This window comes from Capricornis sumatraensis, chromosome 1 (assembly GCF_032405125.1).
Source record: "Capricornis sumatraensis isolate serow.1 chromosome 1, serow.2, whole genome shotgun sequence".
NCBI lineage: Eukaryota > Metazoa > Chordata > Mammalia > Artiodactyla > Bovidae > Capricornis > Capricornis sumatraensis.
The window spans coordinates 218,043,692-218,061,947 of NC_091069.1; the positions used below are offsets into that span (position 1 = coordinate 218,043,692).

Consider the following 18,256-nt stretch of genomic DNA (forward strand, 5'->3'; position numbering starts at 1 on the left):
GTGTTAAAGGACCTTCTGCTGGGTGGGAAAACTTTGGGGGAATTTCTTGGGGCGCTGGGGGGTACCAGCTCCCCGTGTGGAGGAGGCGGGAGCCCTGTGTGCTGTCCCCAAAGCCCTGGGGACTGAAAGCATCAGGCGGCCAGTGTGGGCATGTGGCTGCCGCTTTCTTCATTTTTTGTCTCCTTCTGTTTCCCTTGACAGGGCAATTTGGTTTTGATGCTGTGCCAGCAATCTTCTGACAATGAGTTACTGGAACTTGGAGAAAAGGAACTGTGTGCAGTACCGCAGGCATTTTCTGGTGGACAACAGTCCGTTTCATGGTGAGTTGCCTTTTCTGCTCCTGTAGTTGGATCTTTTGTTTCTCACAGCACTTTTATTCCAGCACTCCGGATGCAAATGTGGTATAATTATTGGGTTGAACCAAGAGCTTGAGTTAACTTGCTGATGAAAAATTACCCAAGAAGTCCCACAGGACTCCTTGCCCACAGTTGGAATTGGCATGCCTCACCTCAACAACCATAACCGCATCGTCACTTTCTACGTTGAAAGTTAGTTTATGTCAGGGCCTTTCCTCCTCTTCCATGCTATCAACTCCAGTCATAATCCTTCCTCTCTGATGTTTGAAATTTGAGGGGCTAGACCCACAGGTAGTATTCAGTTAATACTGGTGGATCATCAATCAGCCTGATGTGTGCGTTCCATCAGGTACCGTACAAAACAGAACAGGTCATGGCATGTAACCGTAACAGGGTGGACGAGTGCAGCTGTAAATCAGAATGGTCAGCATTAGTCATTTTCATGTAACAGGGTGGACGAGTATGGCTGTAAATCAGAATGGTCAACATTAGTCATTTTCATGTAACAGGGTGGACGAGTACGGCTGTAAATCAGAATGGTCAACATTAGTCATTTTCACGACAAACTAAGATGAATTGCCATTACCCTGCTGCTGTATTTGTCTTACGATAGACAGTTAGGGGTAAGCTCTGTCAATCCTGATATCAGGATTCCTTTGGGTGAAACTGACTCAAGAGATGCGTGTGTTGGCGGGATTTTGGGAGTGATCTCCATCAAGAGCTAGTGGAACTGTAGCAAGAAGAGAGATTTCATGAGTAGAGTGCTGCTGAACAGAATCCTTAACCTAACCTGCCTCTACTTTGTCAGTTTGGTTTTTCTTCCTCAAGTTAGTGCAGACATAATGTTTTTTATTGCTTTAGATTAACTTCAAGATAAACTTAACTCTGCTTTGTCAAAGCATGCTTTGCCATGTTTTTTTCACGTTCATTATACCACCTTGCTATGGAACTTTGCTCGATAGCTGCTAAGTCACTTCAGTCGTGTCCGACTCTGTGAGACCCCATAGACGGCAGCCCACCAGGCTCCCCCGTCCCTGGGATCCTCTAGGCAAGAACACTGGAGTGGGTTGCCATTTCCTTCTCCAATGCATGAAAGTGAAAAGTGAAAGTGAAGTCGCTCAGTCTAGTCCAACTCTTAGTGACTCCAAGGACTGCAGCCTATAGGCTCCTCCACCCACGGGATTTCCCAGGCAAGAGTACTGGAGTGGGGTGCCATTGCCTTGGATGCCATCATTTACAGGTCAAGAAAGGGAGGAAGAGAGGAAAAGACCAGCCCAAGTTGGCATAACCAGTTATTAGCAAAGTCATAGCTAATATTTTAGCTTCTACCCAAGGCTGACTCTCTCTCAGCATGGTATCAGTGAAGACCTCTTAGCAAAGGAGATGAAAATATTGTAACTTAACTCTTTGGCACTGAGTTCTGTTTTGTTTTCCTGTGAGCCTCATCTAAGGACCCTGTTCCTAGCTTCATCTCTCACACAGTGTTTGCTGTTAAAAATTTACCAATTTGTTTGCTGTTACAAAGTGTGGTTGGTGTTTTCTGTTAAAAATTTACTTGTAATAAAAAAAATATGATAATCAAGGAAACACAGGAGTTAGAAAAATTGTATTCTTTTTCCAAGTTTTGTGCCAGTTTTGAAAAAGTTCAGGTTTTATTCATTTGTTATTTTAGAATACATTTGTCTAGACATCTAAAGGCTATAACAACTTAAAACAATTTTCTATGTATTTTTATAGTTGTGTTACCACTGAGTGAATTACCATATTGCTGGTAGTTATGCTGATGGCTTGAGAAACACAGTCCTACTGAATCCTTTTAACACCTTTGCCATAGTTATTATTCATCCCACTTTATGGATGGGGAAAGAGGTTTGTGGACCGTTGCAAAGTGGTGATCTAAAATCAAATTCATATCTGCTTAACTCCAGAACCCCACTGTTTTCTTCCAGGCTCCATCTCCATTTTAATAGAGCAATTAACACTCTGAGAGGTTGAAGTTCTATCTGATCTTGACCAAGTTATATAATCCTTCAGATCTCAGTTTTCTCCTCTGTGAAATGAGTGTGCCATTCTCCATAATTTTTTAGGTTCTTTCCAGTTCTAGGCTCCAAGATTCCATTGAAGTATTTCTGAGGATTACACTTGTATGTGTTCCGTGAGCTGTCTTGTCTCTAAACGTGAGATACACAAGGGGGCAGCAGAATACTTAAAATATGAGTTGGTTCCTTCTTACATTGAGGAATTACTCTTTTGAGAGGATTTAGAGATAGCAAATCTTCTCAAGATTAAAAGGATTAAAACCAATTAGAATGATGTTTGCTTCATTTATAGTAACGGAGTAGCCTTAAGTATTTCTGATAGTATAAAGTATCATTTTGGATCTCTGTGCCAAATGCTGTGTAATTCAGGAAGGTATGATGCTTCAGGCTTGCTGTACATTTACTTCTGCAGAAAAGTAATGCCTGTGAAGACAGAAGTTTATTTAACTTAATGGAGAATTGTGAGGATTCTTAGTATATTTTAAGCCAAGGGAGCACTAGTGATATCATTTTTATAGAGAATGTCTGAACATTTCTGAGAAAAGACAGGGGACAGGACCTGTTGAGTTAGAAAGGTCAGATTTCTTTTAGAGGAGCTTCTCCAGGTCTGCTGGTAACTCTTCCTTACAAAACCAAGGCAAACAAAAAGAAACAAAACCCCATTCATTATAAACAGAAAAGAACCATTTCCTCTGCAAGATAATAGACTTTTAGAATATGCATACTCAAGTAGTATTCCCAGGAGAAAAGAACCACTTTAAAATGAGGACTAGGTGGGCTGCCCTGGTGGCTCAGTGATAAAAACTCCACCTTGAATGATGGAGATCTGGGTTGGGAAGACCTCCCGGAGGAGGGCATGGCAACCCACTCCAGTATTCTTGCTAGGAAAATCCCATGGATGGAGAAGCCTGGCAGGCTATGGTTCATGGGGTCGCAAAGAGTGGGATACGACTAAAGCCACTCAGTTCAGTTCAGTAGCTCAGTCGTGTCCAGCTCTTTGTAACTCCATGGACTGCGGCATGCCAAGGCTTCCCTGTTCATCACCAACTCCCAGAGCTCACTCAGACTCATATCCATCCAGTTAGTGATGCCATCCAACCATCTCATTCTCTGGCATCCCCTTCTCCTCCTGCCCTCAATCTTTCCCAGCATCAGGGTCTTTTCCAGTGAGTCAGTCCTTCGCATCAGGCAGCCAAAGTATTGGAGTTTCAGCATCAGGCTTTCCAGTGAATATTCAGGACTGATTTCCTTTAGGATTGACTGGTATGATCTCCTTGCAGTCCAAGGGACTCTCAAGAGCCTTCTCCAACACCACAGTTCAAAAGCATCAGTTCTTTGGCACTCAGCTTTCTTTATGGTTCAACTCTTACATCCATACATGACTACTGCAAAAACCATAGCTTTGACAAGACGGACCTTTGTTGGCAAAGTAATGTCTCTGCTTTTTAATATACTGTCTAGGTTTGTCATAGCTTTTCTTCCAAGGAGTAAGCGTCTTTTAATTTCATGGCTGCAGTCACCATCTGTGATTTTGGAGCCCAAGAAAATAAAGTCTGTCACTGTTTCCATTGTTTTCCCATCTATTTGCCATGAAATGATGGGACTGGATGCCATGATCTTCATTGTTTGAATGTTGAATTTTAAGCCAACTTTTTCACTCTCCTCTTTCACTTTCATCAAGAGGCTCCTCAGTTCCTCTTCACTTTCTGCCATAAGGGTGGTGTCATCTGCATATCTGAGGTTATTGATATTTCTCCCGACAATCTTGATTCTAACTTGAGTTTCATCCAGCCTGTCATTTTGCATGATGTACTCTGCATATAAGTTAAATAAGCAGGGTGACGATATACAGCCTTGACGTACTCCTTTCTCAATTTAGAACCAGTCCATTGTTCCATGTCTGGTTTTAACTGTTGCTTCTTGACCTGCATACAGATTTCTCAGGAGGCAGGTTAGGTAGTCTGGTATTCCCATCTCTTTCAGATTTTCCAAAGTTTGTTGTGATCCACACAGTCAAAGGCTTTGGCATAGTCAATAAAACAGAGGTAGATGTTTTCCTAGAACTCTCTAAAGCCACTGAGCACCTGCAAGCTCTCACATAGCTTTGGTTCAGTTCAGTTTAGTCGCTCAGTCATGTCTGACTCTTTGCAATCTCATGAATTGCAGCATGCCAGGCCTCCCTGTCCATCACCAACTCCCGGAGTTCACTCAAACTCACGTCCATCAAGTCGGTGATGCCATCCAGCCATCTCATCCTCTGTCGTCCCCTTCTCCTCCTGCCCCCAATCTCTCCCAGCAGCAGAGTCTTTTCCAATGAGTCAACTCTTCTCATGAGGTGGCCAAAGTACTGGAGTTTCAGCTTCAGCATCATTCCTTCCAAAGAAATCCCAGGGCTGATCTCCTTCAGAATGGACTGGTTGGATCTCCTTGCAGTCCAAGGGACTCTCAAGAGTCTTCTCCAACACCACAGTTCAAAAGCATCAATTCTTCGGAGCTCAGCCTTCTTCACAGTCCAACTCTCACATCTATACATGACCACTGGAATAACCATAGCCTTGACTAGACAGACCTTTGTTGGCAAAGTAATGTCTCTGTTTTTGAATATGACATCTAGGTTGATCACATAGCTTACAGGTGGGTTATAGAGGTCAATAAAAGTAAAAATAAAAATGTAACATTTGTATACTGTTTCACAGTTCATAAAGTGCATTCATAGCCTCCTTTTCTGAATATAGAGGAAATGAGTTCTCATTGGAACAGTGTAGAAAATTACCCACAATCCCACAAACCAAAGAGTAACACTAACCTTCAGTTTCTGTCCAGTCTTTTATCTTTTCTCATTTTTGCAACAATCCTGATCTAGGAATAGAATATTTGGAACAGGTAGGAAATGGTGGGTGCTGGCTAACAGTAATGAGCTGGTTGAATTGACTTAATTCTGTGTCAGTGAGGAGAAGACCTCTGGTAGGAATTATGATGAGGTTTTTGGTTTTTTTTTTTTTAATTTCCCACTTGTCTGTCCTTTGCCCCGACTTTTAGTGAGCCTATTGAAGCCAAAGGGATTATAAGCCTATCAAAGAAGCCAGTTGCTAGAGGCTTTTTCTAGTTGGATTTTGTTTCTAATTTGTTTGATATAGAGAAAGAACTTGGGCAAAGAATAATTTATATAGTATGAACCTTGCTTTAATGGCTTATATTTTCATAAATTGTTCTCATTTGAAAATGATCTGTATACTCAGCTCTTTCTCTTGGCTGTTGTGAATTGCTTCATTTTTTTCTGACTTGGGACACAGATTCTTAAACCAATTGTCAGTATATTTGCTATTTAACGTATATAATTTCTAATGCACATAAGCTTTTTCAAACATTTGAGTTTCTCCAAGTCACCTTGGAGGTGACTTAATTTTTATTTCTAGCATTGTTTGTTATAATTGTGATATTGGAAAAGCAACATAAGTAGGATTCTTATTTGACTGTAAAATTTGTAGTTACCTTTGCACTGGCAAAAAGCAGTATGTCCCTTTGGGTGGAGGTGATGGGGGGTTGGGGTGTGTGTGTGTGTATGTGTTCCTAAGTCCTTCCTGACCATAGAGAGACCAGTAGCAAGGACTGACAGATTTTTAGGACAAATGTCATTTATTCACAGAAGAAGAGTGGAGAGATTTACCTTACTGGAATTCCATCCTGTCAGATCCTGCCAGGCAAATATGTAAGGAGAATGAAGTTATACAGAAGTGAATTAGGGTTCTTATTAATTTAGACCAGTTTATTAGCAAGTTATGACTTAAGCAGCCTGCCTGCTTTAGGGGTTTGGGGCATTACTACCTTTTTTTTTTTTTAGAGTGTCATCGCTTTACTGAGTCAAAGCCTGGCTTTTCCAGCCAATGACTGTTATAAACATTCTCTTCTGGGTCCAGAAAAATACCAGTGCATAGAGAATATCTATTAATGCAATGATAGTCAAGATATTGTGGGCATCATTAAGATCAAAAGTATTATTTCTTGGAGAGGAACACTGCTACTGCTAAGTCACTTCAGTTGTGTCCAACTCTGTGCGACCCCATAGATGACATCCCACCAGGGTCTGCCGTCCCTGGGATTCTCCAGGCAAGAACACTGGAGTGGGTTGCCATTTCCTTCTCCAATGCATGAAAGTGAAAAGTGAAAGTGAAGTCGCTCAGTTGTGTCCGCCTCTTTGCGACCCCATGGACTGCAGCCCACCAGGCTCCTTTGCTCATGGGATTTCCCAGGCAAGAGTACTGGAGTGGGGTGCCATTGCCTTCTCCAGGGGAGGAACACTACATGGAAAAAATTTCAAAGACAAATTGAGACAAAGAGTTAAAAAGTCCTTAAAGGAGAGAATGTATAATATATATACATGTTATAAATTTAATAGAACTAATCTTGGAAGCAGCTTTGCCCAGTGGATCCCTCTTTAGCCCCATACTCAGGTAGAAAGCTTGGAGGACAGGTCTGTGATGTTAAGGGCATCTTGCAAATAGCCAGAGGCAGTGAGGGCTCAGCAAAGAGATCGAGGCCTCTTGCAGGGGTCACCCTCCCACTGGGTTGCTGTGAACTTTGTGCTTTGGACCAAGTTTCCATGTCAGCAAATGCTGCTGTTTAGGACAGATGACCTCCAAACGTCTTCCTAAGTGTTAAAATGTCAAGAAATGCTTGTTTTCCCACCTCCCCTCCTCAGGCCACTTTTAAATAGAGGCTGTTTAAGGAATTTGCTATTAATTAACTGACCATTATCTACTTAATAGACATGAGTTTGAGCAGATTCCGGGAGATGGTGAGGGACAGGGAAACCTGGCGTGCTGCAGTCCATGGGGTTGTAAAGAGCTGGACATGACCGAACAGCAGCAACCAGCCAAATTGGCCTATGTACTTATTCCTCGCTTGAGACAAGTTAGAGTTCGCCATTCAGGCCTTAACAAACGTAGACACTTGTGTGTAGTTAGACATAAACTTTATTGTGAGCTGGTGAGGCAGACTTACTTTATAACCTTTTGATCACATGATGTTCTTCCTTCATCTCTTGGAGACAGAGAAAATTCTCAAAACCTCAGTGAAATGCTTTTTATATCAAAATTCAAAATTCATTATTTTTACTCCTCTTCCCCCCTTTTTTCCTTTCTTTCTCATGATGGGCATTCCATTTATAACTTGTTTATTGAGCATTCTCAATTTATTGTAGCATATACACAAAGTTGTTTTATTTTTCACCAATTACTAAAACAGCTTCCCTGGTGGCTCAGATGGTAAAGAACCTGCCTGCAATGCAGGAGACCTGGGTTTGATCCCTGGGTTGGGAAGATCCCCTGGAGAAAGGAATGAGAACCCACTCCAGCATTCTTGCCTGGGAAATCCCATGGAAGGGGAGCCTGGTGGGCTACTGACTATGGAATCACAACGAGCTGGACACAACTGAGCGACTAACACTAACATGCACAAAATTGTTCTATTTTTCACCAATTACTACTTTGAAAAATAATCTTTGCAACATCTTGGGCAAATTCTATTAATACTTTTTGGCTGCTTTTGGTTATTGAGGTACTGTGTGCTCATGCGTGCTTAGTTGCTCCTGACTGTTTGTGACCCTATAGACTGTAGCCTGCCAGGCTGCTCTGTCCGTGAATTTCTCCAGGCAAGAATAGTGGAGTGGGTTCCATTTCCTACTCCAAGGGATCTTCCTGACCCAGGGATTGAACCCAAGTCTCCTGTATCTCCTGCATTGGCAGGTGGGTTCTTTACCACTGTGCCACCTGGGAAGCCTAGTTGAGGTCTAGTCAAGTTTGAAATGTTAAAGTCAAACTCATTTAAATCCTGCCTCCTGCCTTACTCCTGGCTCGGGGCTGAGGGTGGGCATTCTTCTGGCCCTGCTATAGTTCTTCCCCTTGAAGAAGAATTCAAAATCCTCAGATTTTGGTACTAGGAAGAGAGATGGGGGAAGCAAAGGCCTTTGAGCCACACCCCAGCCCGTTTCTCATTGGTGGTGAGATGATCAAGACTCTGGTTCCATCTTCTGTGAATACTTGGTTTCACCCTGACCCCTCTGTCACCTAGGACTCTGCAAAGAGGACCTGCTGTCTCCCTTCAGGCCCACCCAATGTCCATTTCTAATTTCCTCTAGCTGAGGCCTGGCTTCCCTTGCCCTGAGGACTCTTGGTGAGGGGGTGCGAGTGACTGCCTGGTCCCTGCCCCTTTTCCTAGCTCCATGTTTCTGCACGTGGATTTCTGCGGGCCCTGGAGGATGGGCTGGTATGAAGTTGCTCCTGTCCTTCTCCCAGACCTGCTGACCTCTGACTGTCTCTTCTTACACTGTTATGGGTGCTACCCCCACAAGCCTTAGGAAGCCTCTCTGAATTATCTGACTTATTCTTTCATAGAGACATTACTTTGCCAACAAAGGTCCGTCTAGTCAAAGCTATAGTTTTTCCAGTAGTCATGTATGGATGTGAGAGTTGGACTATAAAGAAAGCTGAATGCCAAAGAATTGATGATTTTGAACTGTGGTTTTGGACAGCAAGGAGATCAAACCAGTCTATCCTAAAGGAAATCAGTCCTAAAAATTCACTGGAAGGCCTGATGCTGAAGCTGAAACTCCAATACTTTGGCCGCCTGATGCGAAGAACTGACTCACTGGAAAAGACCCTGATGCTGAGAAAGATTGAGAGCAGGACGAGAAGGGGATGACAGAGAATGAGATGGTTGGATGGCATCACTAACTGGATGGATATGAGTTTGAGCAAGCTCCCGGAGTTGGTGATGGACAGGGAAGCCTGGCGTGCTGCAGCCCATGGGGTAGCAAGGAGTCAGACACGACTGAGTGACTTCACTGAAATGAGCTCTTCCCAGCTTGTCTCTGGGAATGACTGGTGCTCTTATTTTAATTCTCAGAGTACTGTCTGTGCTATTCCACGTGCCTCTTGCCTGGAAAATCCCATGGACAGAGGAGCCTGGAAGGCTGCTGTCCATGGGGTCGCCGAGGGTCTGACACGACGGAACAACTTCACTTTCACGCATTGCAGAAGAAAATGGCAACCCACTCCAGTGTTCTTGGCTGGAGAATCCCAGGGACAGGGGAGCCTGGAGTCGGACACGACTGAAGCAACTTAGCAGCAGCAGCAGCAGGCTGTACATGTAATAGGGACTCAGGTCATGTGATTTTGAATAGATGGAATCCCACCCTCCTTACCCCTGGCAGTTCTCCTTGGTCCTCTCTAGAGCCATGTCAGGCCAGTCTGTGTCCACTAACATTTTGGATTCAAGTGATGTCCTTTTCCCAAAGGTACTGGTGTTCTTTATTGTGCTTGCTTCTTGCAAGATTGTGTATCTGGACTAATCAGAACCAAACAATGATCAGATTTATAAAAATCTGTGGTGAGATGTCTCAGCCTCTTTTCCCCATTGGGAATCTGATTCCATGGGCTTCTTGTGGGGGTGGTGACTGGACCCACTGTGTTCTCTTTTGTCATGCTTTCTGTGTCGAGGTCATTCACATTCTGTAATGATGGAGAGCATGAAAAGACCCAGGTGGAGTGTGTACGAAAATGGCAAATTGAAGATCTGGACACCTTGGGAAGCCCTGGTGGATGAGAAGTGAACAGTGTTCAGTCTTTGAAGCTTTAGTTGTTGTCTGCAATGAGCCTATTGGGTTAAGTGATATCCTTGGCTGGCCTTTCCCGATAATCTCTCAAATTCTCTCAAACCTCTGGTCACTGGGAGTCCAGCCAAGCAGGCAGGCTACTGATTGTTTTATTCCTTTATGCTTGGGAATACCAGTTTTCCACTTACTAAGTTAGAAAGAAATATCTAGTAATCAGTCAACTTTAACTTCTGATTTGCAGACTTCTCACGTTTTAAGTGGTTACTTATGAGAATTATGTCCCCTTAGACCTGTGTTACAAATTTAAGCCTTTGTTCTTTCAGCTGCATTTCCATAATTATAATTAATTTTCCTTTGCTGTCTCGGCTTCCCCATTGTCTTTCCTATTCTGTGCCTAATGCATGTGCAGAGATTGATGTCTTTCCACAAGTAGATTCAGGGTTCTTCCTGGGCAGCATAATTATTTAATTTAGTTATACAAAAGATCCTATTTTTTTTTTCTTTGACCAAAGTAATAATTATTAGTGATTGTATTTATAATCACAAACAAAGATTGAAAATTCCAGTTTGGTCCTTTACTCTGTGTACATGAAAAGTCATCCAATTGACTGGTGATAGTTTATATGTTTTTTAGGGCTCGTTCCTTGAAGCAGGTATGTTTGGGGTTGTTTTAAGTGCAAACTGTTGATTTCAAAGGGATATTCAGATTTTTTAAAAATTGGAAGCCCATAACCTAGTGTATTTTTCACCCACTCTTGTAGCTTTTCCCATCTCAACATCCATAGCTCCCATCAGTGTGTCCCTGGCTTAGATGGCTCCTCTTCTGCACCACGCTCAGATGTCTATCTTCCTATCTGACGGCTCCACTGATGCCTGCTGGTCCTCACGCTCAGTATGTCTGGAGCAAAATTGCCTCTTCCCACATTCAGAAAACGAAGATCATGGCATCCGGTCGCATCACTTCATGGGAAATAGATGGGGAAACAGTGGAAACAGTGTCAGACTTTATTTTTTTGGGCTCCAGAATCACTGCAGATGGTGACTGCAGCCATGAAATTAAAAGACGCTTACTCCTTGGAAGAAAAGTTATGACCAACCTAGATAGCATATTCAAAAGCAGAGACATTACTTTGCCGACTAAGGTCCGTTTAGTCAAGGCTATGGTTTTTGCAGTAGTCATGTATGGATGTGAGAGTCGGACTGTGAAGAAGGCTAAGCGCCGAAGAATTGATGCGTTTGAACTGTGGTGTTGGAGAAGACTCTTGAGAGTCCCTTGGACTGCAAGGAGATCCAACCAGTCCATTCTGAAGGAGATCAGCCCTGGGATTTCTTTGGAAGGAATGATGCTGAAGCTGAAACTCCAGTACTTTGCCTACCTCATGTGAAGAGTTGACTCATTGGAAAAGACTCTGATGCTGGGAGGGATTGGGGGCAGGAGGAGAAGGGGACAACTGAGGATGAGATGGCTGGATGGCACCACTGACTAGATGGATGTGAGTCTCAGTGAACTCTGGGAGTTGGTGATGGACAGGGAGGCCTGGTGTGCTGTGATTCATGGGGTCGCAAAGAGTCGGACATGACTGAGCAACTGAACTGAACACCAGTACCTGACTGCCTTGCCAGTCTTCTCTTGCTTCCCCTCCTTCTTTGTACCACAGCTATGCTGACTTTTGCATTCCTTGCCTACAAAATTAACTCCTGCTTTCCTTGGCTGGCTGCCACCCATCCTTCAGAGCCCAAATTAAGGGTCCTCTCCAGAGATGTTTATACTGACTTCCCAGACCAGATCACTTCCCCTTTTATGCTACCCTATCACCCCGTATTGCTGCCTCATAAGTAAAATAGTGTTGTGATAACCAGTTTAATTTCTGTCCTCCTTGTATTCTAACTCCCAGGGTAGCAGAGACTGTTGTGACTTGTATCTCCAGTGCACATAGAGTGGCATTGGATGTGCATGCTCGTGTGCTAAGTCACTTCAGTCGTGTTTGACTCTTTGTGACCCTATGGACTGTAGCCTGCTAGGCTCCTCTGTCCTTGGGATTCTCCATGCAAGAATACTGGGGTGGGTTGCCGTGCCTTCCTCCAGGGGATCTTCCCAACCCGGAATTGAATCCTCATCTCCTGCATTGTAGGATTCTTTACTGCTAAAGTGTTTAATAAAATGTTGCTGAATGAATGAATTTACTCATTTTAATAGGGGAGATAAGAACCACCTGTTTCATTATTTTTTGCACTCTTAAGTTTGGCCTATAATCTTTGTTCCGTGGAATGCATCAGTTCTCCCGCCACATGCTCTCTTCTCCTCTTCAGCCATGCTTTTGGCTTGGAGAACAAAAGAATACACCTAATACACCTAAATCATTCCTTCCTGGGACTAAGAAGGAAAAGGCCAGTCTGCTGAGAATCCTAGTATGCTCTAGAAAAGATGATTACAAATGTGTAATGCCTCAAAGTGGAAAAGGATGAATCCATTTCTTCAAAAAAATTTCTTAGATGTTTTGAATTCATTTAATAATACCCTCCAGAATTTCCCTGTTGGTTATATATACTGTGACAGAAGTTGGTGGACAGCCAAGTGGATGGCGATTTAATCTTTCCTTGGCTTCCCAGTTGGCACAGTGGTAAAGAATCTGCCTGCAATACAGGAGACTAGGGTTCAATTCCTGTGTCAGGAAGATCTCCTTACAACCCACCAGAATCTAATTGGTTGTCCCCACTGGAATTACGTGCAGAGTTCTGAAAATTCCCCCAGGCCCACTCCTGTGGGAAGGAAATGGCAACCCACTCCAGTATTCTTGCCTGGAAAATCCCATGGACAGAGGAATCTGGTGGGCTACAGTCCATGGGGTCACAAAGAGCTGGCCACGACTGAGTACATCAGCACAGTACAACTATGAAAATAGAGATTTTGTTCGTATAAAAATAACAGTTAAAAGCTGTTTAATTGCAGTGTTTTGCATACTATTAAAATTCTCTGCTGCTTGGATCTGGAAAGTCTTCAGACACAGAGGTGAGTGTTATCTGTGGGCTAAGTCTTACCCCAGAGAGCAGAGAATAGATCTGCACCAAAACCAAAGCACCAGTTTCCTCAGTAAGGGAGGAGGAAAGGAGGCCTGGGGGTGCATGGTGAGAATAATCAAGCACAACAGAGCTTCTTTAAAAGTTAAAGAGATGCACTTTTATTTCAGATTTACAAATAAGAAAATGATGAGCATCTAGGCCTTTCATCTGAGAATCTCAGGCAACATGAGAGTACGATTCTGACTTCTAGGTAGCAAAGTTATCCCAAGAATAATACCTACTTGGGTAGAATAAATGTAGAATCTGTGAAAACATTTTTTTTTGTCAAATTTTGTCTTGTCCATATTCCTTTCTTGGTCAGAATGTGTGACTGACATATAACAGTGATTTCAGAAATTCTTGTATTTAAATGTAGAAGATAGTGACTTATTCCCAATTAAAAAGGAGAACAGTGAACGTACTTATTATTTAGTGTGCTGTTTTATTCCTTGGCAACTTGAAATTGAATATCAGTGCATATCCACACTGACCATTTTTTGAAATTATACCAGTGACAGAATTTCAAGGTATTGTGCTTTCAAGCCAGTAGAAGCTTATCTCTAGAGACTTGTATTAATTAATTCTTTAAGTCAACGGTTCCCAGCCTTGGTTGCATGTTGGAATCACCTGGGGATATGAAAAAAAAACAAAAAACTGTGGGTCCCAGCCCAGAGGTTCTGATTAATTGCTCCGGGTTATGGCCTGGGCCTGGGGGAGTTTTCAGAACTCTGCACATAATTCCAGTGGGGGCAACCAATTAGATTCTGGTGGGTTGTAAACCCCAGACTGAAGGTGGCAAATACATATTCTCTTACCGGAACTATAGAATTCATGAATTTGATCATGATAATTTTCTGTGATGATAGCCTGTTTTATACTGACTCTTGAAGGTATGGAAAGAGGGGACGTCTCATAAGATTATGGATTCAAGTGTGTGTTTGAATATAGAAGCAGAAAATATGAAAGTCATGTATGCTTGGCATTTTGTGGTTTTCTATTAATTTTTATTCACAATTTTTTTTTTTTGATAGCAATACAGGTTCACTGTTGAAAAGCTGGAGAGTACAGGAGAGACTAAAGAAACAGGAAGAAGTAGTCTATAATCTCAGTGTGTGTTTTAAGTCTGTACTTTCTTAAAGTGACTTAAAAACCAAAGACTAAGTGGTGATTCTCCGCTCTAGTTACACATTAGAATCTGCTGAGGTGCTTAAAAGATACTGGTGGTTGGGTTCTACCCAATCCTAGTGAAATCATCTCTGGGAGTGGGATGAATCCTCCATCTTCATCCTTTCATTGCTTCTACCTGCATCTTTCTGTCTGTTTAACTTTGGGTGATTTTGATGCATTGTGAGGGGTGATACTCACTGGGCTAAAATTGTATGTTTTTTTCCTAAAAAAAAAAATAATTAATTTATTTTTGGCTGTGCTGTGTCTTTGTTCCTAGGAGGGCTTTTCTCTGCATTGCAGTGGTGGGGGTTACTCTCCAGCTGCGGTGCCTGGCCTCCCCATTGTGGTGACCTCTGTTGCTGCAGAGCATGGGGTCTAGACACACTAGCTTCAGTACTTGTGGCTCCCAGTCTCTAGCATAGGCACGATAGTTGTGGTGCATGGGCTTAGCTGCTTCGAGGCATGTGGGATCTTCCCAGACCAGAGATAGAACCTGTGTCTCCTGCATTAGCTGGCAGTTTACCACTGAGTGACCAAGGAAGCCTTAAGATTGTTGATTTACTAAAATATTGATCTAATCAGTAAACTAAATTAATTTACTGATTGAGAACAGTATGTAATTATTTGCTAGTCTGAGCAAAAGTGATGCACGAAACTCTTTTATGCAGAGGAGTGGGAGGGGCAAGTGATATGCTCGCCTTCATATGGTCATTTTTTCCTAACAGATTTATTTCATATTTCTTCTAATATTGTGCTTTCTTAGTGCCCTTTTAGTGTGACTTGTCTTAACTTTATAGCTGAGATATTTGTTGCAAGATACACATATATTCCCTTTAGTGTTAGTTGACCTCACAAGGTTATCCATGGCCTCTTGATGGTGAACAGAAATACTTAGGGAAGATTCTTAACAACAGGAAGCAGAATGTATAAATGTTTTGCTTTGATAAATCTATAACGAGGACTGCACAGTTCACAGCCGGTTAAAGGATGGATGCAGAAATAAATGTGAGGCACAGGAACTGGGAGAACAGTACCGTTGTTTGGAATACAGCAGATTAATCTTGAGTATTATCAGAATTGTGTTTGTCTACTCTGGAAAACTAAGGGGTACTTAGAGATTGAGAGAGGTGCACACATTTTGTTGTGGAAGGCAAACTTTTTAGCCCCTGTAGACATTTGTTCTGCCTAACTTCACATGTGAGAAAGCTAATTCTCCAGGTCCCTGTGTTGTTGCTAGAAGTTCAGAGTTGTGGAGGAGAATAAATCTTGTCTTCTCAGATCATTCTTTGCACATTGGAGTCATATGGGGGGACACAAAGAGGATGTTAAGATATTTAAGTTTAGATCTTGTCAGGAGGAATTGGTGGATTCTATATTCCACTATTCTTGGGGTATTTCTATATCAAGAAAGGTTAGGGCTGATGCTGAATCAAGGTTGTCATTAGGACTGGCAATGCTGGTTGCTTTACTAGCATTGTCTTTTTAAAAAAAACTTTATTGAAGTATAGTTGATTTATAATGTTGTATTAATTTCTGCAATACAGCAGAATGGCTCCAGTTACACATATATATTCTTTTTTATACTCTTTTCCATTATGGTTATCACAGGATATTGAATATAGTTCCCTGTACTATAAAGTAGGACTTTGTTATTTATCCATCCTATATATAATAATTTCCATCCAGCATTATCTCTCTTAAGTTTTTCAACAGGACAGTTTTAGAGATGAAATTAAGAGAGGTGAACATTGTGCCAAAAGCCACATTGTTAGATTATGGTGTTCAAACCCAGGTTTGTCAGCCTAAAATCCAGTTTTTCTACTATTGTGACACAAGGACGTATTCAGTTCAGTTCAGTTCAGCTCAGTCTCTCAGTCGTGTCCGACTCTTTGTCACCCCATGAATCGCAGCACGCGAGGCCTCCCTGCCCATAGTGATGTACTACACATCGTTTTTTCTTCTAAAGCAGTTGCAGGTTGGGGACAGGTGGCATAGATTTGAATGTTTTAAAAGAACTTCAGACCTTTTAGAAGTCACTTGAGGATTTCACAGAAACACCATGGTGAGCTGCCCTTGGGCTGAGAAGGGTCTTAGGGAACCGGGGTGGGGGTTGAGAGGAGGCATTTACTAGAGTGGTCCCTCGGAGCTTGTCAGAAATGCTGACTCACAGCCCTGCCTGAACCTGCTGAATGGGAATCTGTGTTTCCCCCAGATCTATGAGTGGTTTGAGTGCACAGTAAAGAGGGGTGGCACTGCTCTGAGAGATGTCCTAGGCTTGTCCTCATGAGTGAGAGATTAGTCCTCATTCTTCTAGGAACACACTGAGAGGATGGAAACGTGTGTGTGTAGTTAAGGATATAAGCAACAGCCCAGTCTACAGCATGCAGGGCATAGCAGAGCTGGAAAGGATTTGAGAAGCCATCTCATAGGGAATTCTAAGCAGAACCTGTAGCTGGTCTTCAGGATGCTGTAAAGTCTCTGAAAACATTATTCCAGACACTCTGTGTTTATATGCATATACATTTGCTCATCGCCCTCCTATGAACAAAGTCCTTAGCTTTCATCATATTTCAAAGTGATCTGTTACTCCTTGCCCCTTCTGAACACTGTAAACCTTTGACTAAAACCACCCTCCTTCAGAGATGAGAAAGCATATTCATATTCAACCATCCAGTAGAAGGGTTAATTCTAAAAGCCAGCATTCTATCAATCCAACTCAACTGGGCTTTATGATCTGAACTGAGCATTATGAAACTTTAAGTGGATTTTCTGTGAGATAAATCTTGCAAACCTCTGTATTTTCTGATTACTGGAAATGGTTAGATCTTTTTAATAGCATTGGAATATTGTGACATGAAATCAGTTTTACCTGAAAGCATGTTAAAATCTCTGTGTGTTGGCCAGGTGAGTATGAAGTGTTCATTGCAGGGCTGCTGGAGGAGGGCCTGAGCATTGTGCATTGCCCTGGTTCCTCCATCACTGAGGGCAGCCAGGCTCTGTGAGACAGGCCTCTCCTCATCTGGTGACGTCCAATTGACTTTTTTGTGTGTTCATGGCTAATAAATAGTAACTCTCTGTGGGGAGCCAGGTGCTGAACTTTACAAATAGTCATATAATCCATGTAGCATTTAGATCAAGTAATGATTTCACTATCTGGTGATTTACTATGTGATAAAGTGTTGACTCCATGAATCCAAAGGACATTTAGAACATTTTTCATTTCTAGGGATAAAAAATTTCAAACTACCATTTTGTAAAACCACAGATGAATAGCCTCTAGTTGTGGAAGTTAAGTCTTTAAAGTGGCCCCTCTTTAGTACTTCCCTGGTGGCCCAGTGGTTAAGACTTCACCTTGCACTGCAGGGGGTGCTGGCGTGATTCCTGGTCGGGGAGCTAAGATCCTACTTGCCTCAGGGTCAAAGAACTCAAACATTAAACAGAAGCAATATTGTAACAAATCGATAAAGACTTTAAAATAGTACAAATCCAAAAATCTCAAAAAAAAAAAAAAGGGTCCCTCTTTGCATCTTCCAAGAAATAGTAAGAGTGTCCAGGTCTTTGTGAATTATGTTAGTGGATGGTTGTTTTTCAAGGACAAATACTCAGTCTCAATATCTCAACTTGTAGCCTGTGAGTACAGCCATCTTTCATGGATGTATGTTCCTATGTTAGCTCCTGAGAACCCATCTGGGAAATAATATTCTTATATGTCCCTTACTTTTAGCACTTTGAATCTCATAATTATATTTTTTGATCCCCTGTCCCTTCCCATTTCTCCTAAATTATGTAAATCAGTGTGGATGTTTAATATCTGGCAACTGTAGGTACCATGCTTCTGATACTAGTAATATAAAAATTTTTCTTGGCTAGATAACAAGTCTACATAAATCATGGTACTAAATTATTTCTAAATTAGATTAATTTGTATAAAGTGATAACATGTTATTGGTTTCCTATTTTATCATCTTTAGTATTCATGAAAGAGCAGTTCTTTCCTCTTTTCTCCAAGGTCTTTAACAAAA

At 42.1% G+C, this 18,256-nt stretch overlaps 1 protein-coding gene across 2 annotated transcripts in view; it reads left to right on the top strand.

Moving 5' to 3' along the window:
* Window positions 1–241: 241 nt before the first annotated feature.
* PLCH1 (phospholipase C eta 1) overlaps window positions 242–18,256 on the top strand; it is a 228,812-nt gene continuing 210,797 nt past the window's right edge. For both annotated transcript variants that reach the window (XM_068976262.1, XM_068976268.1), the window contains exon 1: window positions 242–320. In XM_068976262.1, the coding sequence (XP_068832363.1) occupies window positions 242–320 (79 nt within the window). The remainder of the gene's footprint in view (window positions 321–18,256) is intronic.